Source organism: Ambystoma mexicanum, chromosome 5q, assembly GCF_040938575.1.
Source record: "Ambystoma mexicanum isolate Mex_15411 chromosome 5q, UKY_AmexF1_1, whole genome shotgun sequence".
Taxonomy (NCBI): Eukaryota; Metazoa; Chordata; class Amphibia; order Caudata; family Ambystomatidae; genus Ambystoma; species Ambystoma mexicanum.
This window is the reverse complement of record NC_090933.1, coordinates 389,634,233-389,659,580: the sequence shown is the minus strand read 5'-3', so window position 1 is coordinate 389,659,580 and position 25,348 is coordinate 389,634,233. Positions and strand designations below refer to the sequence as shown.

The 25,348-nt window shown below is 48.4% G+C and overlaps 1 protein-coding gene across 2 annotated transcripts in view; it reads right to left on the bottom strand.

Moving 5' to 3' along the window:
• The window catches only part of THOC1 (THO complex subunit 1), a 1,301,120-nt gene that overhangs the window by 563,836 nt on the left and 711,936 nt on the right, over window positions 1–25,348 (bottom strand). For both annotated transcript variants that reach the window (XM_069620878.1, XM_069620877.1), the window contains exon 11: window positions 9,130–9,261. In XM_069620878.1, the coding sequence (XP_069476979.1) occupies window positions 9,130–9,261 (132 nt within the window). The remainder of the gene's footprint in view (window positions 1–9,129; window positions 9,262–25,348) is intronic.

Below are 25,348 nucleotides of genomic sequence, written 5' to 3'. Positions count from 1 at the left end.
GCCCTGACGAGCTAGTGGTCCAGGTACAGGTAGACGTGGTGGCCCTGGGCCCTGAGGAGGACCGCCACTGCATTCATGGGCCTGGTAAATACCCTGGGGGCTGGGTTGTGGTTGAAGGGTAGCACCTTGTATTGGAAATGGCAGCCCATGATCCTGAATCGGAGAAAGGAGCGATGCAGCTGCCAAATCGGGACGTGTAGATAAGGAACAAGTTACTTACCTTAACTGTTGTTCTCCAGCATGGGCCTGGCATGGCATGGCTTCACATGCTCATGAATATTCCCTGTCGTCAGGCTGGGAATCCTCTGTAAAAGAAAAATCAGTTTCAGTTTCATTTCTGAACTGTCTTTCTCCTAACAAACAATCACTGAGATCTGGGTCATACTGCCCCAGCCAATGACTGCCTCTACCTAAGCCCCTCCTCTGGCAGCCATCTTCAGATTTGGTAGCACAAAGTGGCAGTAGGACCAAAAGAGCCGCAGAGAGGCAGGCAGAAGGGTTCGGCATGCCAGACCCATGCTGGAGAACAACAGTTACAGGTAAGTAACTTGTTCTTTCACCAGCATGGGGTCTGGCATGGATTCACATGCTCATGAATAAACAATACATAGCCGTACACACATGCACAACCAGGGGAGGTGGCAAGGCTCAACAGAAGCATCTCTTACCTCCTCACCAGGCTCACCTTCAAGCAGACAGGTTGCCCAGCACTACTTGGCCGACTCTGGACTCCTCCCTGGAGACAAAGTAGAATTTCGTGAAGGTGTGCGTCGACCTCCATGTAGCAGCCCTGCAGATGTCCAGCAGGGGCACACCAGACAGGAACGCCATTGTAGCAGCGATCGTCCTGGTGGAATGGGCTCTCGGACACCCAGGCAGCAGTCACAGTGGTTGATACCGCCCGGGGAGCCATCTGGAAATGGAAGCCTTGTACAGGGCCTTCCCGTGGTTCACAGGGCCAAAGTTCACAAAGAGTTGAGACGTTTTCCGGAAACTCTTTGTGCAGGCCACATAAAACTTCAGCGCTCTAGCCACATCCAGCAAGTGCAAATTCCTTTCAGCCGGCGACAAAGGCATTGGAAAAAACGCAGGCAATAACAAGGGCTTGTTTAGATGAAAGTCCGACGGCACCTTGGGCATGAAGGAGGGGTGCGTCCGCACAACCACCCTCATCTCTTGTTAAGTCAAATAAGGTTGTTTACAGGAGAGGGCCTGGATCTCACCCGCTCGCCCTGCAGAGGTGATGGCCACGAGAAAAGCTGTTTTCCACGACATAATCTTGAGTGGAACAGAATGCATAGGCTCGAACGGGGGTCCCATGAGCCTAGTAAGTATCACATAGAGCTCCCACGCCGGGGGCGGAGCCTTCACCAGCGGGAACAAGCGGAATAGTCCCTTGGCTAACCGGTGCAACCACAGGGAGGGTCGTCCTGGCGAAGCGTGAGATAGATGCCAGATGAACCTTGGAGGCATGAGCCATCCCCAATTTAGCCAACGAAAGCAAATACGGAAGCACCTGAGGAATTTTGACCCTCAGAGTGTCGATCTTCTGGGAACGGTGTGAAGGAGAATTCTCTGAAATGTGCCAATTCCCTCCACCTTAGAGAGCCCCAGCAACTTTGCTGGATTTTGGGGACTTCATTTTTTTTTACCTGGAGAGAGCAAGACCCTTTTTTCCCACTCCCTCATGTATTTTAATGAGATTTTGAACACTGTTTCTTTTGGTTGTGGAGTCTGACAAACTCCATACGCATCATCTTTTACATTGCGTCACATAGCACCTTCAGTGCAGTGGCACAGGGAAGTCTTTCAGATTTCCCAAAGGTTTAAATACCTTTCCTTGGATAAAACTACTGTTTCTAAGAGCAGTAAAGTGAAATTGACTTTACTTACAATTGTAACTTTCTAGACCCAGCACACACTATCTTACGATAGGGTGCTGGAGGGGTTACTTAGTATCCCCTTTGTGGTTACTTAGTATCCCCTTTGTCTAGCTTCTCGTGTAACATTTTTATGTTACCCTTTCCTCACCGATTGGCAAGTGGCCGTGGTTTACTTTTAATTACCATGATGTGCATTTACCGCAGGCTGCAATCGCAGCTGCAGTAAAACACCAAAGGGTGCCATTTATGTCAAAATGGCCCCGGTTTCCGTTTTTCGCCATTTCTTTGTGGAAAGGTCATTCCTGAGATTTACTCTGTGCACCAAACAAGGTTTGGTCCCTTTGTTCGCTTTGCCTTTGGCGGGATTCACAAGTAAAGCCCGCCTCTGGCTCCAAGGTGTAGGGTGGGGGCAGGAAGTTAGGGAGGTGCCCGAAACACCCTGTGCTTAGTCTCCTAGGAGACCCAAATGCACTCTGTGGTGATTGGCCGGTTGACTGTCCGGCAAGGACAGCCACCCTGCCTGGTGACTGACAGCTGGGCTGGAATGAATGGGAGAATTTTGGCTTGGAAGGCAGAGTCGACCACTGGAAGAAGGAACCGAAGAAGAACTTGAAAAGGACGCCTGCTGCAACTCCTGGACCGTTGGTTTGCCCGGTGAAGCCCTGCTGCTGTGCTGAAACTCCAAATTCGTATCGACATAAAAGCCCCTCCAAGGACAACTTCTCCCCTTGAGTTGGTGGAACCAATCAACTCCAAAGTAAGCCACCTGGACATCCTTTTCGGAGCTGGTTGTATTTCAACAGAGTTGCTGCTGGAAACCGAATAACCACGGAGAGGAACACCAGATTGTGTGTGTTGCTTATAAGTTGGCCAAGAACTCCAGGAAGATCCTGCGGACTCCCAGGAAGCTGGACTGACCAAGCCTTAGCCGCCTCAACAAAGTGCAGGTCCCCAGAGGCAAGGAAAGTCCATCTCGACAGCTAGGAACCGCAGTGTTGCTATTTGCGGTAGTCACAAGGAGCTGAAACACTGAAATGCCACTTGTTGGAAAGATTGCCGGTTGCGAGCGGTGACCGTCCCATTGCAGTGCAAGAGTCCCCAGAAGTCCCCCCTCTTGTCCCCACGACAGAGGATCAGGAACAGAGATCTGCAGAGCTGCACAGGAACAGAAGTCACCTGCTGCACTTTTTCTTCAATACAAAGGTACTGTAAAGTGTGAGAGAACTTACCTCTCATTGTAGAGTTGCTTGCATCTTCTTCTACTCACAAGTAATCAGCTTGTGGCCCTACATTTGATTCTTCTTTTCTTCAAAGACTTCTAAAACTTTGTGCAAAGACTTTTCTACTTACCTACCAGAAGTGCTGCATCCTATATAATACTTTTGCCCATTGACTTTGGCTTAGCCTGTTTTACTGAATGACTATTCTTGGGGGATCCAAAAGTATTTGCCTGCTTAAGAATATTTGTGATTTCTTTTTCTTATAACCTTTTCCTTTTACCAACTTCTAAGAGTATTCTAAATGCAAACAGTAATATATTAAAGTCACTTGAGGGTGTAGGTTGCGTCTGTGGGCCATCCCAAAAGGGTCTTCACTGATTTTAGAATATTAAGAGTGTGTATTTTGAAGTGTATATGAGTGTTACTGTGATATTGCTCCCTTCTGAAGAAGGCTTACTCTGACTGACAGATAAATAAATTAATAATTGTTTATTCAAGAAACCTTGTGTGTAAGAGTTTATTTGAATACTTGTCACTGTGAATCTCTGTGTAACTCCAATACAGCTCACATTGACCCCTCTCGAGATTAGCCTGGCTGCTCAACACGCTACCAAAACTGTGTAGTACAAGCTTATAGCAAAGGTTGGGTTTTCCTATACCTGTAGTCAGAGTTGTGTGTAGTGCACCCACAGGATACTGCATACAAACATTGCCTAACAATTCTCGAGTAACTACATTTCTCATGGATACAGAGATACTTTGTATCTCTCCCAAAACTCTATACTCTGAGAGATTGGCCCAAACCACCTTATGTTGAGTGCCAAGGGGATACCTAGTATTCCCCTTCTCTCTGCTCCTGTGAAGTGTTTGTCACAATCTCCTAGTTATGACTGGTGGCAGTGGACGTGTTCTATCAACTATTGTGTAGATTTTATATCACAGGCTATGTCCATAGCCTCTGTAGTGCACAATAGGGGCACCCAAGTACCAACTTTGGGCCTCCTTTCTTTTTTCACCATTACTAGCATGGTTGCTCTTCGTTAGCCCTTCTTCGACCATTCTGGGAAGGGGAGGTCAGTGTTTGTGTTGGGCATCCCCACCTAGGTTCCCGAGCATCAGGGCAGGCAGAAAGTGGGGGAGGAGTCTTCCACCCCCCGTGCTTTGTCTGCCAGAGTGCCTGAATGGGACCAGCTCTGACAGGGGTCTGGCTGTCCTGATTGGACAGCCAAACGCTCCCTTCTGTAAAATGCTGAGAGAGATTGCAGAGGACTGTGTGCAGGAACTGTATAAAAAGGTGAGGCTTCTGGAGTGAAAAGCAACTCGACCACTGGAAGCTGAAGCAACCGAAGACTACCAGAGACGCCTGCAGACCCTTTCCAACACCATGAAACTACCACTGCTGTCCTGACCCCTTTTTCTGTGCGACAGAGGAGCTCCCAAGAGGACAACTCCTTCCCGCTGGCTGGTGGGAACAACCATTCCCAAGACTAACTTTGAAACAAGCCATCCCCTGGGGTCCTAGGAGTTTCCAGAGATGCAGAACCCCAAAACCAGGAGACCTATTGCCCATTTCGAGTGTACTGTCGTGGAAAGGTCTAATCCACCCAAATCTTTTGGTGAATCTGTAAGGACACTCCAGTGACCCGATCCAACTCGCCCAGACCACCTCATCAGAGTGTGGGACTGCAGGAAGCGAAGAAGTTTTACCGGGCAATCTGTGTCCTCTGTTGGTGATGCAGAAAAGGCACCAAAACCCCAGAGTGAACCAAAAAGTTGTTGAAAGCCGTGCCACAGGTCTTCCCTCGAGACCGCTGCTGAGAGACGCCATCCCCTGGCCTGCTGCGACATCGCGGACCATCCGGCACAAACATTTTCTATAAGCCCGAGGTACTGTGAGGAAAAATGTATTGCTTCCTTGATTCAAAGAAGTCCCTCCAGAGCGTGGAGTGCACCTAGAGGTGTCCTGGGTCACCCCCTTCTTACCTCCGACTCAAGCCGCTACTTGTGTCCCTTCATCGAGTCCTTAACAGGTCTCCCTTGTTAGTTAACTTGCTGCTTCTATAACACTAGAGACTGGATGAAATCCACAGGAACTCCTTGTATTCTGCTGCTTATGATTTTGAGGTCTCTCCGAAGTGCCTTTAGTTAGGGTTGCATTTTGAGACTTAAAAGACTTACTGGGCAAAGAAAAACCCTGTAGAACCTTGAACCAGGCTAATGTTACATTAACTAACCAATTTCATCCCTTTAAGTGACTTTACCATGTGTTTAAATAGCAAATGTATTACCGTATAAAAACTTCAGGTGCGTGTAATAACCAATATGATAACATTGTCTTTTCCCTTTCTAACATTGCTACAAATGTAACCGTGAACAAACACCAAAGTGAAAGTGCCCTTTGAAGTGTATTCTCAAGTATTCCGAAGTGTTCTACTGTAAACGCCTAATATTCAAAGTGATGCTGGTGTATACATAATAAATATAAAATTTTATATAAATTATAAGTGTAAGAGTGTCTTTGATGTGCATGTCTAACTAAGGTTCAGTGTACTTACCTACAGCTCACATCTTCCTTTTATGATAGCCTGACTGCTCTCCCACTCAAACAAGGTCCAGGTCCTGAGTTAGTACAGACTGATAATAAGAGTTGAGTTCTACAAACCACTGGTATAGCTTACTAAAGTCTTACTACAAGTAGGACTTTAGGAAAACTCCCTAATAATCATCTTTACATTATCTGAATGTCACAAGGTCAGTAAGCGGGCCTTGTCAAGAGTAGAAAGGAAACCCCTCTCAACCTTGGGTGTGAGGCTTACCAGGGAGAATCCAGAACCAGCCCTATCCCAGAATGGGATGGTGGTAGTTAAGAGGGCCCCAACTCCTGTCTCCTTCCCAAGTGCTAGATTAAACTTGGGCAGTACTCATCTGCATGACCCCATGCCTCTGTCCTAAATACTCGCCATATTCTGTTTCAGCAATGAAACGGACACAGCAGCCAGAGACCACGGAGGCACAACCTGGCAGCACCCAACCATGCCATATGCTGTACAGCGGTGAATCGGAAAAGAGATGGAGCATGCCACAATGGAGATCCTATGCTGCAGCCCGACGTGCCTTGCAACACTATCCAGCACCGAAGAGAACTACAGTGGAAAAGCTTAAAAACCCCTCCCAACACCGACAAAGACTGTACTTACCTTGGGGGTGGCCAGGTCAGTTCCCCCTTAACAGGAACTTTAACAATGTACGACACAAACCGCCATTGTTCTTTTCGCAGCGGACCTGCATGGAGTGAAAGGGTAGGGCTTAAAGCCCTATATGAAACATATTAAAAGTTACTCACCGTAGTGACTAGAGAACTCCTAGTGACTAGTCCCTTTTCCTCCATCCTTGTGGGTGTCGCCCAACATGGTGACAGTACCAGAAACATTGCAAGCAAAGCATTGAGCTTCCCCTTTAAATTTAGTATAGCGCAAGGGGGGCAAGGCCCCGGGCGTGGGAACGTCCGCCCTACGGAGCATCACCTCAGTCCCCTTTGAACACATCGGATGCTTAGATACAGGGCTACAATTTTACATATCCTCTTGCATACAAGTGGGGGAAGGTGGGTGGGACGTATGGAGAAAAGGGGACTAAGGACTATGAGTAATCTAGTCACTACGGTGATTCATATGTCCCCGTCCCTTTTCCTGCATCCTTGTCGGAGATTCCACCGAACAAGACCATAAGGTGGAGCCGTCATAACCTGCCTCATATCTAGGATGAAGCAAACAGGTTCTTCAGAACCGCCTGACCAAACTCTGCATCGAGCCTGGAGCTGGTATCCAGGGAGTAGTGCTTACAGAAAGCTGACTAAGTGGCCCAAGTAGCCGACTTGCTGATGACATCCCAAGAAGCATGCCTCTGAAACACGACTGCTTGAGCATGAATCCCCTGAGGAACTGGTTTGCCCATGGCCGTATATACCTCTGAAATGGCCTGGACCATCCAACGGGCGATAGAACTTTGGAAGACTGGGACGAGCCCCCGAAGGTGATAAATAATGCCTCAGACTTCCTGAAGGATTTTGTCAGAGGTGTAGAACTTGAGGATCCTCTTGGAGGTCCAAAGAATGCAGAGTCCTTTCTGCCTCCGACTGCAGGTTCGGAAAGAACACCAACAAGCAGTTTTCCTGAGTTAAATGGAACAGAGAGACGACCTTTGGCAAGAAGTTTGGATGAGTGTGCAAGACGACGTTGTCATTGTGAAACGTGGTGAAGGGCTTGCATGACAATTCCTGCAGCTCGCTGAATCTGCATGCAGAGGTAAGCGCCACCAATAGCACTGTCTTCGTTGTCACCAGCCTGATGTCCAAGGCCATCTGCTCAAAGGGCGCGTGCTGCAAGGCTGCGAGAACCACATTGAGGTCCCAGACCAGATGTGGCTTGTACACCATTGGAAAGAGCCTGGACAACCCCTTGAGGTGCACCTTAACCACCGAGTTGGCCGCCGAAAAGACATGTTCAGGGGAATTCTTGTAAGCCCCAATTCCTGCAAATAGGTGCGACAGTATCCACCTGAACGCCAGAATGAGCCAGATGTGCAGAAAACACCTGAACGTCATCCACGGAGCTCGGGAGGGGGTCCAGTCCCTTGGCGCGAGCCCAGTGGCAAAATCTATAGTCCACTTGCTCTTATACTCAGATTGTGTAGACAGCCTCCTGTATGATGCCCCAAGTTGTCCTTTGAAAACTGTGCATGCTGCAACCTAAGCTGGTCAGGAACACCAGGCTGCAAGGGCCAGTCTGGCCTGGTCCATGTGCTCCACTGCCCTGCTCTGCTGAGTCAGGAAGCACCTGCTGGGGATCGAAAGATGGACAGGCCCTGGGAGCACAACTGCAGAAGGACCAAGAACCACACCCTTTACAGCCAGTACGGGGGGGATCAGGATGAGGCTGCAGCACACTGAAGTCCGTAATTTGCGGGGAGTCCGCTCTAGCAACAGTGGAGGAGGAAACTAATAACTGCAGCCGTGCCAGTAGGGCTGGAATGGGCCTCCTAGAGACCCCCTGACTCTACCCCAGCCCGCTCAGGAGGCAAAGCGGGGACACTTGGAATTCTGAGGAGATGCAAACAATTCCAGATCCAGAAACCCACATCTCTTGAACAGGGGCAACAAGGAGTTGATGTGTAACTCCTACTAGTAGGTGTTGAACACCAAGCAGCTCAGCTGGTCCTCGTTGCTGTCCCCCAGGAGGTGGACTGCTGAAATCTGAATCCCTTCCTTAAGGGCCCATTCCCATATTGCCACTGCCTCCATGCACAGGAGTGGGGGAAGTGCGGTGCGGGGGGGACGAGTGCCACCCTACTTGTTCAGGTAAAATAATGTATTGTTGTCGAGTTGTCAGTCCTTACCAGAACCGTAGAGCCGCTGACTAGAGGCAGAAAAGCCTTGAGAGCCAGGCCCACTGCCCGGAGCTCGAGCAGATTGATGCGCAAGAGGGCCTCCACCCTGGACCAAACGCAATAAATGGAGTAGACCTCTAGAGTAGCCCCTAGCCCGACAGTGAGTAATCAGTCTTCACCACCAGGGTGGTCTCTGGTCAGGATAAGGAGGCTCCCACTGCCATATTGCAGTCCATCAGTCACCAACGAAGATCTGGGATGAGGAACGGGGGGATTGGGATCCTGTCCAACTGGGAACCAGTCTATTGGTCCCAATTGGCCACCAGGCTAAAAGTCATCTCCGTCGTCGTCTCCAGAGTCAGGCAAGGGACTTTGTGATAATTCTTAGAAAAATCCCCCAGTGCCATACCATCACAGGGCACAGGAAAGTCAGAGGAACTGGCAAAAAGGCATACATAGGTTCGAAACTTCAATACAAAACACTATTTATTACAGGTTAAGAACTGACAATGCAACACTTTCGGGCAATGCAGAACTAGGACAACATTTAAAGATACATGGCTTTGACACTAATATTATGAAATGTGATGCGAGATGGCAGACTAAGATTATTTTGCTGTGGGAAATTGGGGTAGCAATACCTTTTCACTTGTTAAAAACTTTGCAAAGTAGACATGTTCCCCCCCAGCTCTCAGTTCTTCCAACTTCTTTCGTGATGCTTGTGTATCATCCAACTTGTAGCTCCTGAAGACTCCCAAAACTTCTTCGGAATACTGAAAAAAAGAGACATTGATAAAATGACTGTAAAAACATTGAGAACAGTTGAGAACCAAGGGCAGGCTCCTAAATGCTTGCTTTTCAAAATCTACTCCCCATAACCCTTCCTTTTTCCACTGTCTGAACCTCTTTAGTAACGAAAGGCAAGCAGCACTCTTCCTCCTGAAAAATAAATGAGAAATATCGCAGTTGATGGAAAGATGTAATGGCACCTTTTTTTTTGAACCCTCTGTGGAGGGATCTACAACCTTTCTGGGGACTAACACCTGACAAAAAGAGAAGCCAAACCCCCGTTAAAGCTAGGTAACAGACAGAGTGAAAAGCCTCAACTCTCATGTAGGGGCACAGGCTGACATAAAGGTACAATTAGTCCACACACAACTCTAGAAAATACACCGGACTGATATACTGAAAAAATGTACACATGGTCATCTATCAGTTCAAATATTTACTTACATACCATTATAAAGATACTCTGCATATTATTCAAAAACACCAATGGTTTTAAAGGATTCCCCTTACCCCCTGCCTAGATGTTGGTTCCCTAACACAGTTAAGTACCCAACATAAATTTACGAGGAGGGAGATGTGATGTATCCGATGATGTTATCACTCCTTTCCCGTGGCTGGCCTCTCATGTGGCCAGCTGACAGCAGCCTCTCCCTGATCCAGACCCTGGGGGCAGCTATTTGAGGGCGGATCGCATGGGGGGAAGTGACCCGTGAGACATTATCAGATGAAACATGGTATCCCGTTTTCAGGGATATCCCCTCCTTTCCACATGCTTTGTTGGTATATTGCAATCCCCCCTCAGTAACCCACAAAGCATCTTGACAATGTCCTTCAATATTCTGAAACCACCCTACTGACAAACACTAAAACGAGGAAGAGGGAACCAGAATGAAGATTGCTTAACTGAAGCAAAACAAGTAGTCTAGTAGTTGGTGAAATCAGATTGGCTCGGAGCATCTCCCTTCCTCAGCGCGGGAGTTCAAAGATGGAACAGCTGAGCAATACAGTTGGATCCGACTGGCTAGCTTATGCCGGAAACCAAGTTGTCGGGAGGACAGACGACAGAGGCACATGATAATTGTGGAGGAAAAGGAGAAAGCGAGTAAAGCTGAAGAGCGGAGAGCAGTCAAGGTGGCGCTATTGTGTTGGTGGCACACTCCCATAAGGCGCCAGATACGCCGAATGACACGAAGAAGCTTTGTGCCGTCAAGGGAAGCCAGGGCGACAAGCCGAACGCCATCCGCCACAGAGCTGAGCCCTCCGAACCGAAGAGAGACCAGACGCGAAACAGGACCTGAACAGGGATCGGAGAAGCTACAGAAGCCTCTCAAGCACCGGGGAGCCCATAGTAAAAGGCTGGGGCACCAGGAGGGAGTGGGAGAAGGCACGCCTAAGTACAAGTGGGTGCAAATCCATACAGCTTGCTACGTGGCTAATCTTCATAGTCCCAGTACTTGGGGAAGAAGGAAAATACAAGTAGCCCAAAAGGAAAGGGGAACTTGGGGAAGCTAAATGCACCCTTGGTCCCGAAGCTGTTGGATGTTGTGTTGAAAGTCCTGGCAGGAGAGTACACCAGGCAAGCTAGATAACTGAATAAAAAAGGAAAGGAAGCGCCACACCCCTTCTTGAAAAGAACTGTGCAAGAGACCTGACAGGAGAGTATATCAGGCAACCTAGAGAAATGAAGCAAAACAGAAAAGAAGAGCAACACCCATTCTTTAAAGGAATTGTATAACAGACCTGGAAGTGGAGTATACTAGGTGTTGTGCGAGTCTGGAATCCACACCCGAGTTGTGGCATTCTAAAGCAGGAATCTAAAGGAAGATTCATACCATTAGGATTTTGCATTATGAGAAAGCCTGAGGAAGGGAGTAATTTCCCCGGGAGTGAATTACAACACGAGGAGGAGTGAGTCATCTTCTTGGGCTACAGGAACTCGGTTATTCTTTTTGAACTTTTTACTTTGGTGAAGAGAAACCTGGGGAAGGGAATCATCCCCTGGAAATGTGAACACCATTAATTGGAGATTTCTGTTGAATTTTCAACATTTGTACGCTCTTTGAAGTCAAAGACATTACCCTTAGCACCTTATAGTTATTTTAGAGTGAGGGCGAGGATAGGATTTCAGACACAGGCCTTTTTTGCTTTGGACATCTTGACAACGGACAGACCCCTTTAGTTTTTGGTTGACGTAGGGAAGTATCTCCTAAATTAGGGACAGTGAGGCCTTTCCCAAACCCCTTTATTATTTCAATAAAATGTATATCCACAAACTTAAGTCCTCTGTGTCCACGTCTCATTCCTGGTTCCTCAGAGAGAACAAGGGAACATCAAAACCTAACAATCTGGTAAAGCCCCCTATTGCAATGCACAATTAAGTACAGTTCCCTGTTATATTTGGAAGGCCCTAGACCTGTGGTTAGCACCCAACATATATACCAAGGAGATGGAAGAAAAATGTAGATTTCTTTTCCCCCAAAAGGGCAAATATATAAAATAAGGCCTACACCAACACTCCACATAATAATTTTTACTATTTGGCACACAGTGTTACAAATAATGCAAATACACAGGTTTAGGGAGAGGGCAGTCACTGGCTAGGGGCAGAAAGAACTAGAGTTCAGTGATTTGAATAGAAATACAGTTTGTAAGTGAAAGTGAAACTGTTTCTTCTTTTACCGAGGATTTGCAGCCAGACGACGGGGAATATTCATGAGCATGTGAATCCATGCCAGACCCCACGCTGGAGAATCACCCACCCCAGAACTGAGGTTAGTACCCACATCGCCAGTTCTTGCAAAAAGAGATCTATCACAGCGAAAAAACCCTGCAAGTACATGGCTTTTTTTCCAGATACCGTTTTCAGGATCTGGTGCCCAGGGGACTGCACTCTGAACGAGCAATGACCCAGACAAGGAACAAAGGACCTTCCCACTCATCGACCTTCAAGCCTGAAGTGAAGATTTCAGCGATTAAGACTAGGGAAGGCGAGGGAACGCACAGAGATGGCTCCTGGCAGGTCGTGGACAAATAAGGCAGGCAGCTAAGCAGAAAACTGTCAGAGGACACCGACAATGGCTGGAGGCACCTTCAGACATCCCAAGCAGCAGATCAGGGAGTGTGTTGGAGTCTTAGCACACCCGCAGCAACCAACAGTCAAGTGGAAGAAACTGAGTGTAAACAGCACTGAAAACTGTTCCAGAATGGATGGCTCCAACAGGCAGATGTGGGGAGCCAGCCGGAATGTTCAGAAAGCCCAGACCAGAATTCCAGTGGCAACAAAAAAAACCACTGTACCCATGTGGCCAAGTAATTGCTAGTGGCAAAAACAGCAGGAATCGTCGAGAAAAACTCCTTCAGTAGATTAGCAGACCTGCTTCTTCCACTTAGCAGAACAAAGCAGCAAGAGGGAAGAAGCAAGGTCTTAGGTCCACTGCAAAAATGGGATGGCCAAATCACTAATGGTGGCTGGGGACTGTGTCAGATGACCAACCAAGCTGGTTTGTCAGAACTTCCACTCAGCCTAGACCTCCCTCACAAGGGCTTAGTGGAAAACAAAGGGGGGGTGGAGCTCCAACCAGATATCAGTTTGTTGACACTACTATCCTATTCAAAAGTAAGTATGGTGGAATGGTTTCTGGATTTAATGCATGCACATATCTTGGGACAAAAATGTTATGCACAAGAGACTGCTTTATTCAGCAGGTCATGCCCTGTGGCTGGGCAAACATCTTTAGTACTCATGCTTCATCAAATAAAAACAATACAGATAGCATAATACTTGGTACAGTACTGAGTCACAAAACCAATGTCTTAAGCAATGGTGTGTTAGTACTGTTTGTGTGGTAATTATTACATCATATTTAGACCATATTGTGAAAAACAAAGAAAAGAGTGACAATGTTTACACAGAGGATACAGTAGTGTGCACGGGGCACACAGTAATTGTACACATTTCCTGATAATGATTCGAAGCAGAAACATGCTTGGGAACTGTATCTGAAGAAAGATTGTAGCTAGTCTATTAGTTGTAAACTAGATTTGAAGCTGGGACTTGCTAGAGTAACCAGCTGTGGGGTGGGTTAGATATTCCCACAAAGGACCAAACCAGGATGGTGGACACCCAAAGACAGGAAACTTCATGATGGGAAAAGGTCCTTTACCCCTGGACCATGTGTTAGGACTGTTTTTCTGAAGTCCAACTAAGTAACACCATTGAACAGAGACAGTTTCAGATTTAGGCTTTAACAGGTTTGGCTAGGTTACTGATAATATTGTTATAAGGAGACATTAATTGATAGATGTTGAAAGACTGATCAAGGTTTTGACTTTGACTATTGACCAGTAAAGAGTATTTTCTCTTGTGTCAGCATGCAATGATCTCTACAAGAGATGAGTGAAGGGTCCATTTTGAAATGGAATTTCAACTGGGTGTATTGAAAAAAATGTCTGGCCATACCAAGAAACGTCAGCAAGAATGACATTGGTAAGCTCTAGATTCCTATGTAAGATTCAATATAGGATACGACCCTTGGTATGAGTGCTATCACACATTGCTTGTTTAAGGCAAAGGCCTAGGAAGCTGCCCACAAGGTCCTCAAACCCAACATTGAAATCACTTATTGTTAGGACAATGTTTCTGAAGTCCAACTAAGGGCTTAGTAAAACCATTCAACTGAGACAGTACAAGACTCCAATCTTAAAATAAGGCTGTACCACCTGAGTATATGGCATTGTAGACAGAGCAGCGAGGCTCATCTTCGATGGGAGAGAGAGCTGTAGGAAGGTACAAAGAACTTTTAGTATACCAAGGGTTCAACAGAAACACTGCCAACCAGAAGTAGTATAAAAGAAAAGGTTTATTACAAATACAAGTTAGGCCAAGATAAATCTTATGCGGTGATAGAATTATAAACACATTATAAAAACACAGCACAATGCTGTAAGGTACACAGACCAAAGCATACACCTTGTTCAGAAAACTAACAGTATTTCTAGGCAAGTCATTTATTATAGGACACAGCTTTAACCATAAGTTACTTTCTAATTACTTTCAGTAATACAAGGGCAGTAAACCCTAGCAGTTGTGCAGTGACACTCTGTTAAGGAATCACTTAGTAAACCAACCTGCAAGTATACTTTTCTGAATAGTGGAATACTTATTCAAGGAACAGTAGAAATCTATAACCACATTCAGAAAAACAGCTATACTAGATGAGGAAGACCTTTTGGAGCAATATACACTTAGATGCTTTTCAGATTAGTGGAACACAGACTAAGGTAAGCAAGAACTATGTACACTAATTTAGGTTTGCACCAGGCAGACCAAGGTCAGCTACACCCACAGAACACTTTTTAAGAATGACACCCAGCAATTCTAGGCAGGTAAAACCTAAGTTAGTAATATACTATTACAGTTGCTTTTCGGTTGAGTGGAACACAGACTAGGGTAAGAAATAATTTTCGAAGTTATTTTAGGATGGCCCAAGGCAGACCAAGGTAACTAAAAGACATGCACTAAGGAGCTGTCAACATCGTAGAAGGTAGCTATAAACCAATGACTGTTTTAGCATCTGAATAAAACAGACAACGGGAAGCAAAACCCAATGTTACACTTTAAGAATTGGCTCTATGTTATTCCAGGTAGGTAAAACCCAAGGCAGGCTTAGTTTAGACAGGCTAAAAAGCAGATCAGGGGGAAGCAAGACCCAGTTGGTGAATTTACACACTACTATTCTGGAAGAAATAGTTCGGGAAGCCAACAGCATTACTTTTGGGAAGAGGCACAGCCAATAATATCCGTAAATATATTTTTGTAACTGCTCATGCTCAGAGTTACAATTACCAACCAACTCATTTACAAGTAAGTACACTTTTAAATACTTGGGTGACCAGAGACTTCTGAGAAGACACCACAGGAGGATTCCAGCAGTGGGCCTGGGTGAAATGGATGAGTGGACTCCCAATCACAGAAGAAAAAAAAAAAAAAAGTTTTGCAGAAATCACACAGGCTTAAGGTACCTCAGCAGGAAGACTTCAGGATCTGCAGCCAAAAACCCAGTCATTGGATTCCTTTGTCATGAAGACTGACTTTGGACGGGAATTTGCAGCAAGGATCAATGGGGAAGGCTCCAGGCAAGTGTTTCTTCGCGGCTGGATGCAGCTCTGTGGTTTTGGCACCCTTTTCAGGAGCCAGAGGACTGAATATTGCTGGTCGGATTCTCGTCACTTCCAAGGTCCAGCACTCTCATGAGGGGACTTTTCGAAACTCTATTCACGTTACTGGAAGTCCTGCAGAATGCCACCAAAGTTACAGCTCGATTCAGAATTCGGAAGACCATGCACTGCACACTGACTCGAGGTCCCAGGTTATTGGGGTATTGTAGCCCCGTAAGGTCGCAGCACGATGTGGCATGGCTCAAAATGCAGATCTTCGAGTTTAGTAGATCACCAGGCTCAGGGTGGGGACATCGTGTAAGGTAACAGCAGGCTCCGGTTACACAGCAAGCCCTCCGGTCGCTGGAAATCGTCTCAGCTGAGTTTTCTTCATCTTCCTCTTCGGATTCTTCATCTTCCTCTTCGGATTCAGGTCCACTGGCAGACTACCTCTTCAGCTTCAAGGATCAGACTTTTATGCAGGAACCCAGAGAATCAAACAGACCTGCAACATTCAAACTTGGGGAGATGGCAGTCCTTTCAGGACAGCCAGCCTCCCAGTTTGAACTGGATTCTCACAGGCAGACTGGAAGACAAAGGGCTGCAGAGTTTTGGACTTCTCCCCCGCTTCCTGCCTTCACAGACACTCTGAAGCCTTGGGCTGGATTGACCGAGGTCTCCTGCAGAAGATAAAAATCGCACATAGGACTTTCCTTTTCTGGAGGGCAGGGGAAAGAACAAGACGCACGAAAATGGCAAAAAAAGAAGACAGGGCCATTTTGGTAAAATGAGCACCCATGGGTGCCTTTACCACAGCTGTGAAAACAGCCAGTGGTAATGGTGCACCAAATTTGTCAAAAAGTTCACTGCCACCAGCCATTTAAGGTAAGCTAGTTCCTGTAACAGAACTGTTACAGTGCTAGTGAGAAAGGGGATACATTGTATCTCCCCAGCGCACCACATTAGATGGGGTGTGCTGGTTTTCACCTGACAAAATGTAGAAGGGATAGAAATATCCTTTCTACCTTTGGGAACTGTAGTTCTCACACGGTTTGCCAGAGAATGTTAAAGGGGAGCCCAAAGGACAACTCTAACAATAAATTATAAGTTACTCACCGTAGTGACTAACGTACTCTTAGTCCTTATACGTTCGTCCACTTTCCTCCTTACTGCATGGGCGTCCCTTCCAAGGGATGGGAGATGGAACCCTTTTCACCAGAATAAACCTTCTTCCCCTTTAAATTTGGACGAGCGTGGAGGTGCAGCCCAGGGAGCATGCGCTGCCCTGACTCTGCCCCCCACGCCACACCTCAGTCCACATTGGCGCGTCAACAATAGATTTAACATTGCCTAATGACACCAGTATTATTAGGGGGGGAGGTTGGTGGGACGTATGGAGGAAAGGGGACTAAGGACGCAGAGTAAGTTAGTCACTACGGTGAGTAACTTATAATTATTCTTACGTTCGTCCCCTTTCCGCCATACCGCTTGGGCGATTACAACTGAATGTAGCCCCAGGGTGGAGAGAAGACCCTCCTTAAGCAAATAGGTTCCTGAGAACCGCCTGTCCGAAAGCCGCATCAGATCTAGAGCCGGCATCCAAACAGTAATGCTTGCAGAAAGCCGAGGGAGTGGGCCAAGTGGCCGCGCTGCTTATGACCAGCCAAGGGACATGGCACTGGAATGCAATGGCCATTGTCTTGGCCCCGACTGGGTGGGCGTGCATGTTGGCCGGAAGAGGCTTGTGCTGGCCCTCGTACGCCTCTTTGATGGCCGAGACCATCCAGCGTGATATGGAGGACTTGGAGGCCTGATCGCCTGGTCTTGAGCCTCTGAAAGTGACAAACAGGGCGTCTGATTTGCAGAAGCCCTTGGTCCTGTCCAAGTAAAATTTCAGGGCCTGTCTGACATCCAGGCAGTGCAGCACTCTGTGCCTCATCCTTGGGATCGGCAAAGAACGTAGGAAGGACTATTTCTTCAAGTGGAAAGCAGACGGCAACTTGGGCAGAAATGCCAGGTGTGTCCACAGGACTACTTTGTCCCTGTGCAAGGTAGTATATGATTCCGAGGCGACCAGCGCCTGTATTTCGCTGACTCTACTACGAGCCGAAGTGAGGCCGACTAGCAAGGCCGTCTTGATGGTGACCAGCCTGATGTCCGTGGACGCCATTGGCTCAAACGGTTTGTGTGCCAGGGAGCCCAAGACTATGTTGAGGTCAGACACAGGGTGCAGCCTCTTGACGGGCTGGTAGAGCCTTGCAAGCCCTGTCAGATGTTTCTTGATGATAGTATTGGAGGAGGAGAAGATCCCCCTCCTCTGTGTTCCTGTAAGCCCCGATGGCTGCGAGGTATGTACGGCAGGTGTCCACCTGCACACCAGAGTGGGCGAGGTGTGCCGAGAAGGAGAGCACATCGTCCAAAGTACATGCCAGTGGGTCGATTTCCTTGGACTCTGCCCAGTGGCAGAATCTGGGCCATTTACTTTTATACTGGGCCCTGGTAGCCTTGCTCCTTGCGCCCTGTATGATTTTGAGATTAGCCTGAGAGAGGCTGAGGTGCTGCAGCATTACCTGCTCCGGTTCGCTGTGAGGGCTAGTTTCTATGGCAAGTGGTGGATGACCCTGCCCCCATGCTGAGCATTCGTAATTGTCTGCTCCCAACCTGCTGAGCCTGTACACCTCCAGGTTGGCTTCCCCCGAGAGGTGGACTGCCGTGAGGTAGATGCTGTTTTCCAGGGCCCACTCCCACATGCTGATTGCCAGTCTGCACTGAGGAGGGGATCTGGTGCCTCCCTGCTTGTTGACGTAGTATATGCTGATCGAGTTGTCTGTCTGGATGGGGACAACCATGCCCCTGAGAAGTGGTAGGAATGCTCTGAGCGCTAGCCAGATGGCATTCAGCTGTAACCAATTGAGTGGTATTCCTGCTCCTGTCGAGTCCAGGGGCCGTGGACAGAGAGATTGTCAACAGTGGCTCCCCAGCCCTCGAACGAGGAGTCTCTGCTGATGGTGGCCTGTGGGGTGGGCGGCCGGAAAGGGCTTGCCCCTCTGTAGGTTGCAGTCCCTGGACCACCATGTTAGGTCCGGGTGGAGAGATGGAGGAACGTTGATCCTCTCTGAGAGCCCTGCTCCTGATTCCATCAGGCCACGAAGTGCAGCTGAATCCTCATCTTCAGTCTTGTGTGTGGAACGGCTAATAGGACCGCCGCCAAGAGACCCAGGAGATGCTGGTACTACCAAGCCGAGGTGACCTCTCTGCTGAGGAAATGGGCGGAGGCCCTCTTGATGGCCAGGGTCTTGTCCTCCGACGGAAATACCTTCCCGGAGCACGTGTCCCAGATGAGGCCCAAGAATGTCAGTTTGCGTGGGCTGCAGCTGCGACTTGAGATTGAGCGAGAAACCCAGATCGTGCAGCATTTTCATAAGGGCATGGGAAGAGTGGTGAACCGCTTCCGGAGAGGTAGCCCCGACGAGCCAGTTGTTGAGGTATGGGTAGATATGGAGGCCCTGTGCTCTGAGGAGGGCAGCCACTGTATTCCTGAACCTGGTAAAGACCCTGGGGGCCGGGTTGAGACCAAAAGTAAGGACCTTGTATTGAAAATGGTAGCCCATGATCCTGAACTGAAGGAAAGAACGATGGGGCTGCCAAATCGGGACGTGTAGGTACGCATCCTTCAGATCCACGGAGCTCGTCCAGTCTCCCTTGCACAATGTCTCCGCTACAAAAGCTGGCATAACCATCTTGAATTTTTTTCAGGGGTAAGGAGAGGCTGAGGGTGGAAAGGTCCAGCACAACTCTCAGGCCCGCCTGGTTCTTCTGAAAGGTGAATATCCTGGAGTAAAAGCTGAAGCCTCGCTGGGAGGCTGGGACTTCCTCCACTGCCTGGCTCTCTACGAGCGACCGGATCTCCGCCAGAAGAGTTGCTGTCCCAACTTGAGGGAGTGGAGGAGAGGCTGGGATGGGTAGGCAGTACCCCGTGGATACTACAGAGAGGATCCAGGGGTCCGCGAAGTTCTGACGCCAGAAATGTGTGTAGAGAGAAAGCCTGCCCCCCACTGGAGGGACGTGGACCCAGAGGGACGTGTCATGCCTTCTTTCCGTCAGAGGCTGTCGCGGAGGAGGGGGACTGGAAAAAGCCCCTACTCCCCACCCCTGCCCCCGCTTTTTGTTGCTTGCGCCGGTTCTGAGACAGCGAGCGGTCAGGCTGCCTGGATCTCCGTTCCTGGAAGCCGCGGAACCCTTCGTACGTACGTCCCCTGTCGGAGCGCTGCTGTGACTGGGTTTACAACTTGGGCATGGTCTTTGTCAAGATGGATAAAGACTTGGCCGTTTGTGAGCTGTTTTTCTTCTTGTCCAGCTCTTCATCCGTGGAGGAGTGGAAGAGGTCCCCCCTCGAACGGCAGATCTAATATGCGTTCCTGGACATCCGGGTTGAATTTCGTTGCCCAGAGCCAGGCTGTCCTTCTCATGTCCGTGGCGATACAGATGGCATGGCCAGAGGTGTCGATATGGGCCAAAGTGGATTCCATGAGGTCCTGCGCCACCAGCTTGGCCTCAGCCAGTCATGCCTTAAAAAGGGAATTCGGGAGGAAATCTGTAATTTCCCGCCATAACCTTTGGTTAGCGGCAGCCAGCATGGCATCGGCCTTGGCCTAACGAAGATGCAAGGACGCGTTGGAATACAGCTTCTTCCTGTACACCTCCAAGATCTTCTCCTCCTTGCCTAGCAGTGTCGCTGAGGAGGAGGCTGAGGACGAGTGAGGCTTGTAGTATAGTGATGCTCCAGCGATCACTGAGGAGTGTGGCTGAGGATGGGCCGATAGCAAGAGTGTATCCCCCTTCATCTGCCTGTACTTGGCGTCCAGGCGTCGATTGACCGGCTGGACAGAGTATGGCTTGAGTCAACCCTTCTTGGAGAGGGAGACTACATCGGTTTGCAAAGGAATTCCCATTTTGGCAGAGGGGCGTTGTGCGAGGACTTCAGCTAGAACCCCCTATGCCAGCTGCTCAACCTCGGGCTGAGGTAGGCCCAGGTACTCCACCAGACCTGCAATGGCGTGTTAGGATCCTCCTCCTCATCCGTATCCTGTGGATCAGGAGGATCCTGAGGAGGTGGAGGAGTAGTTTGAGCCGGAGGCTGGGGTACGTGGACTACGCCCGAGGGCTGGTAGCTGAATCAGCCTCGGTGCACGTGCTGATAAAAGGACCCGAGTGGTCCCTCCCGCGTGGGCGAGTCCTTGGCAAGGAGTCTCCCTTGCGGGGTGCGATGGAAAATAGAGGCGCTACCTTGGGCCTGGCTCGATGTTTCACAAAGCTCTTGAGGTCTTCTGGAGGCGACTTCTGGAAGAGCTCCCTCCACCTGGCTAGTCTGTTCTTCAGCGATTTTGGGCGTTGCACGCTGAACAAGCTTGCCAACAGTGGTCTGGGCCAAGGCAACGTAGGCAGAGGGCGTGGGGATCTCCAGTTGGGAAGAGCCCGTTGCAGGGGATGGACACCTGCTGAACCCTGTGGCAGTCGACATGCGCCGGGGAGGAGCGTGACGCCCGAGGACCGAGTACCTGAATGATAAGAAAGACAAAAAAGACAGAAGTATCCGTGGGATAACCTGGGACCTCGAGTCGTGTATCCACTAGCGCTGGTGAATTCGGCCCATTCCCGTCGACGCAGAAAAGGGGACTGAGCTGTGGCGCCAGAGGGCGGAGTCAGGGCAGCGCATGCTCCCTGTGCCGCACCCCCACACGCCTCTAAATTTAAAGGGGAAGAAGGCTTTTTCCTGGTGAAAAAGGTTCCGTCTCCCGTCCCTTGGAAGGGACGCCCATGCAGTATGGAGGAAAGGGGACGGGACGTAAGAGTAAAAAGTATATACCAAAAGTTGTCACATAGGATACAATGAAAAGGACATTATGGAGTATCTTAAAAATGACACCCATAAAAAGAGTAAAAGGATCAGAGTGTGGAAAAAGGTTCCCACTCACTGAGGTATAGGGAAATCTAATCTACCAGTCAAGCTAAAAAGTTCTGGGGTTCTCACAAGTGATGTACATTTAGCTCTAAATGTAAAATATTACCTGACACCATGGATAGGTGTAATGCAATGCCTTGCAAACGAGGAAGGTCTTCCATAAAATCCCAAGAGACGCGCAGATTTGCGTTTCACAGCCTGTTCATGAGGGACGGACCTCGAGAAGATGCTGCATTTATAGGTACTGCATTATTAGGTATTTAGCATCCTGTTTTTGTTTCCCAGTTCTACGTTTTTGGGGACAGTCTGTTCCTGTAGTGTAGCAGTGTTTGGTTTGATTTACTGAGAAGCCTTCCAAAGAAGTAACCCTTCATTCAGTCCATTAGTCATATTCACTGTGTGTGGGTTAACCACTCCTGTGGAACAGGAATGGTAGAATAATCCTGATGGTTCGAGTCTGGGTCAGGAGAGAATAGGTAGAAACAGTTAGGAATGGGCAGTGAGGGGGGGGAACGGGACACATATTATCAAGTATAATCCCTAATTCTCTTGCTTATTGTCTGTTTATTCCTCACTCCAGAACCTGGCCCAAGATACTCTGAATTCCCTAATAAGGAGGCTCACTGTGTAAACCGACTCTGCCCGGGAAAGGAATACTTCTATGTTTTATTGAGATATATGAAATGCATTACTTACCGTAATAGCATTTCTGATGATTGCATCTGCTTAGATTCACATGCTGTGCATATAGTCCAACAACTAGTGGTAATCGCAGAGTATTGCATCTTGTCTTTCGAGGATCGAAAAGGGACAGACATGGGCGTGCATGTAACACTATCCCCAAAGTGAAGTGTAGTGTACCCAAGATCCTTCACGCGTTGAGGTCCCTCTGGTTGTGTTTTTTTCTGCCGTGAGGGAGCCTTATGACTAACGTGAGCGAGTACAAATACAGAGAATGTAGTAAGAGGTCTATGTTCCTTCTACTCCGAGCGGGGAGGAAGGGTGGGCGCAGGTGAATCTAAGCAGATACAATCATCAGAAATGCTATTACGGTAAGTAATGCATGTCTTCTGATGCTTGTGAATCTGCTTAGAGTCACATGCTGTGCATAGACTAGCGAGCAGCAACCAGAGTTGGAGGTGGGCTGTGAGAAGGAACAGTAGTAAAAGGATTTTAGTACCACTTGTCGCACCTGAGAATCAGTCCTAGAGTGAGTATCTAGGCAGTAGTGTTTTGTAAAGATGTGTACAGAACTCCAGGTTGCTGCTTTGCAAATGGATTAGAGAGGAACATTTGCAATGGATGCTATGAAAGCCCTAGTGTCCCGAGTACAGTGTGCTCTAGGCTTGAAGGGCAGATCTCTATTGGCAAGAGTGTAGCAGAGTGTGATGCAGTTTACAATCCACTTTGAGGTGGCTGACTTAGAGACAGGATCTCCTTCGCTACAAGCTGCCACTGAAACGAAAAACGGATTCGTCTTTCTTAGAGGTCTTGTTTTTTCCAGATAATATATGACCGCTCTACACACATCAAGTGTGTGTAGGCTTCTTTCTGCCACGGTAGTGGGGTTCTGGAAGAAGGTGGGCAGTTCTATTGATTGGTTCACATGGAACTTTGAAATTAATTTAGGCGCAAACCTATGGTGAGTGCGCAAAACCACCTTATCTTTGTGAATTGTAACAAACGGATCTTGAACTGAAAGGGCCTGTAATTCACTGACTCTTCTAATTGAAGTGACTGCCACTAGGGAGGCAGTCTTGTAAGTGAGAGCCTTAAGGCTAGCCTTATGCAGAGGTTCGAAGGGAGATCCCATTAGTCTAGTTAATACAACATTTAAATCCCACCCAGGAGCTGGGTTTGAAAAAGGGGGATGAAGTATTTTAACCCCTTCCATAAATGCTTTCATTACTGGGCTCTTCCACCATGACTCCTTCCTTTGGGACGTAGTGTATGCTGAAAGTGCAGCCAGGTGGACTTTCAGTGAATTAAAAACCAGACCTGAGTCCAGCAAATGAGTCTGGTATAACACAATGTGAGTGAAAGAGCAGCTGATGGCATTGATGCTCTTAGAATTGCACCAGATAAAGTGTTTCCACTTATTGGAGTAGCAATGTCTGGTCTTAGGCTTTCTCGCCTCTTTAAGAATATCCATACATCTCTGAGGAAGTTGAAGGTACCCGAACGCTCTGACTTCAGGAGCCAGGCCGCTAAATTGAGAGTTTGCGGGCAAGGATGGAATGTGTCCTCCTCGTCTTGTGAAAGCATGTTGAATGGGCAAGGTAGCTTCATCGGAGGAGATATTGACATCGCCATCAGGTGGGAGAACCAGGGTTGGCAGGCCCACATGGGGGCCACAGAATCATCGTGAATGGTTCCTGGACCATCTTGTGCACGATCTTGTTGAATAGGGGAGTCGGGGGAAAAAGCGTAGACAAATTCCCCTGACCATCTTATCTAGAGACCGTTCCCATTGGAGCGGTTCTGGGGGTACCTGGAGGCGCAATCTTGGCATTGTGCATTCTCCAGAGTTGTAATCAAGTCGATCTCTGGGAAGCCCCATTCCGTGAAGACGTCAGAGACAATGTCTTCGTGTGGCTGCCATTTGTACTCTGTGGGTAGAGGGAAGTCTCTGCTAAGCACGTTTGCCAGAAGATTGAGTTCCCCTGGAACGTGTTGGCCCAGAAGAAACCTCCCGCGTTTGAGAGCCCACTTCCAAATGTTCAGGGACAGTTTGGATAACCCTGGAGACTGTGTGCCCCCGTTTGTTCAGGTAATACATGGTTGTGGTGCTGTCCATGAGGACCAGTACTGTCTTCCCCTGAAGTTGTGTCTGAAAAGCTTTTAGGGCTTTGAACACTGCCAATAATTCCAACAGGTTTATGTGGTTGGACGCTATTTGGGGACCAAACGCTGTGCTATGCAGGAGGTGAGCCCCCCCCAACCCGTCGGAGGTCTGCCTGCCGGGGACGGACGCCTCGGAGCATGGCTGCTCCGACGATAGGTCAATGGCCTCTGGTTTGGAGCCATGGCTGTCGCTCACTTCGTCATCACTCGAGGTGGCGGTGGGGGAGCTACACTCTGCCTGCTGCATGGCGCAGGCCGGCCACCATTTCACTTGCTGTTCTTTTATCTTTTTCGGACGTAAAAGCTTGCAAGACTGACAGGACTCCTCATGGTGATCTTGAAGTAGACACTTATTGCACCTCCGGTGCATGTCTTTCCAGGGATACTTGCCTTTGCAAGAAGGGCAACATTTAAAAGGTGTCCTGTCCATAGCTCAGGTTTATAGCGACAGCAAAACCTGAAGGGAAAAGAGGGGAGAAGGAAATGCATTCTTTAAAAGAAACAGAGACCCAAACCCCACTCGCCCTACTGTGTAGGCCTGGCCGGAGGGCCAAGGCCATGCGGTCGACAGCGTCGGCCAGGGCACCAGCTGTCGAAGTCTGGAGTTGTCTTCCGCGCTCTTCTGCGTTGGTTGTTAAGTAGTCGTCGGTGATGGGACGAATATTAAATGGCCGGAGGTCGTGGGAAAGAAAATGTATTAGCAATATTTCGAGCTACGCATAAGGGGACCAGCTAGCTGGGAGGAAAAAAACAATCTGAGGGACCTCAACACGTGAAGGATCTTGGGTAGAGTACACGTCACGTTAGGGATAGTGTTACAAGCATGCCCATGTCAAAGTCCTCTTTCGATCCTCGAAAGACAAGATGCAATACTCTGCAATTACCACTAGATGTCAGACTGTGCACAGCATGTGAATAAGCAAATTCAAAGGCATCAGAAATATATATATATGGGAGGGTTCATTTCACATGGAAGTGGTAGAGGTTATCGTCCGTGACTCCTACAAGACCTGCGTGAATGCCATCGCCATCTGACAGATTGCGAGACCTTCTCAATTGTCTTTTCTGAATCATGGAAGATATAGTCCAAAAATTGGCTATGCAAAAAC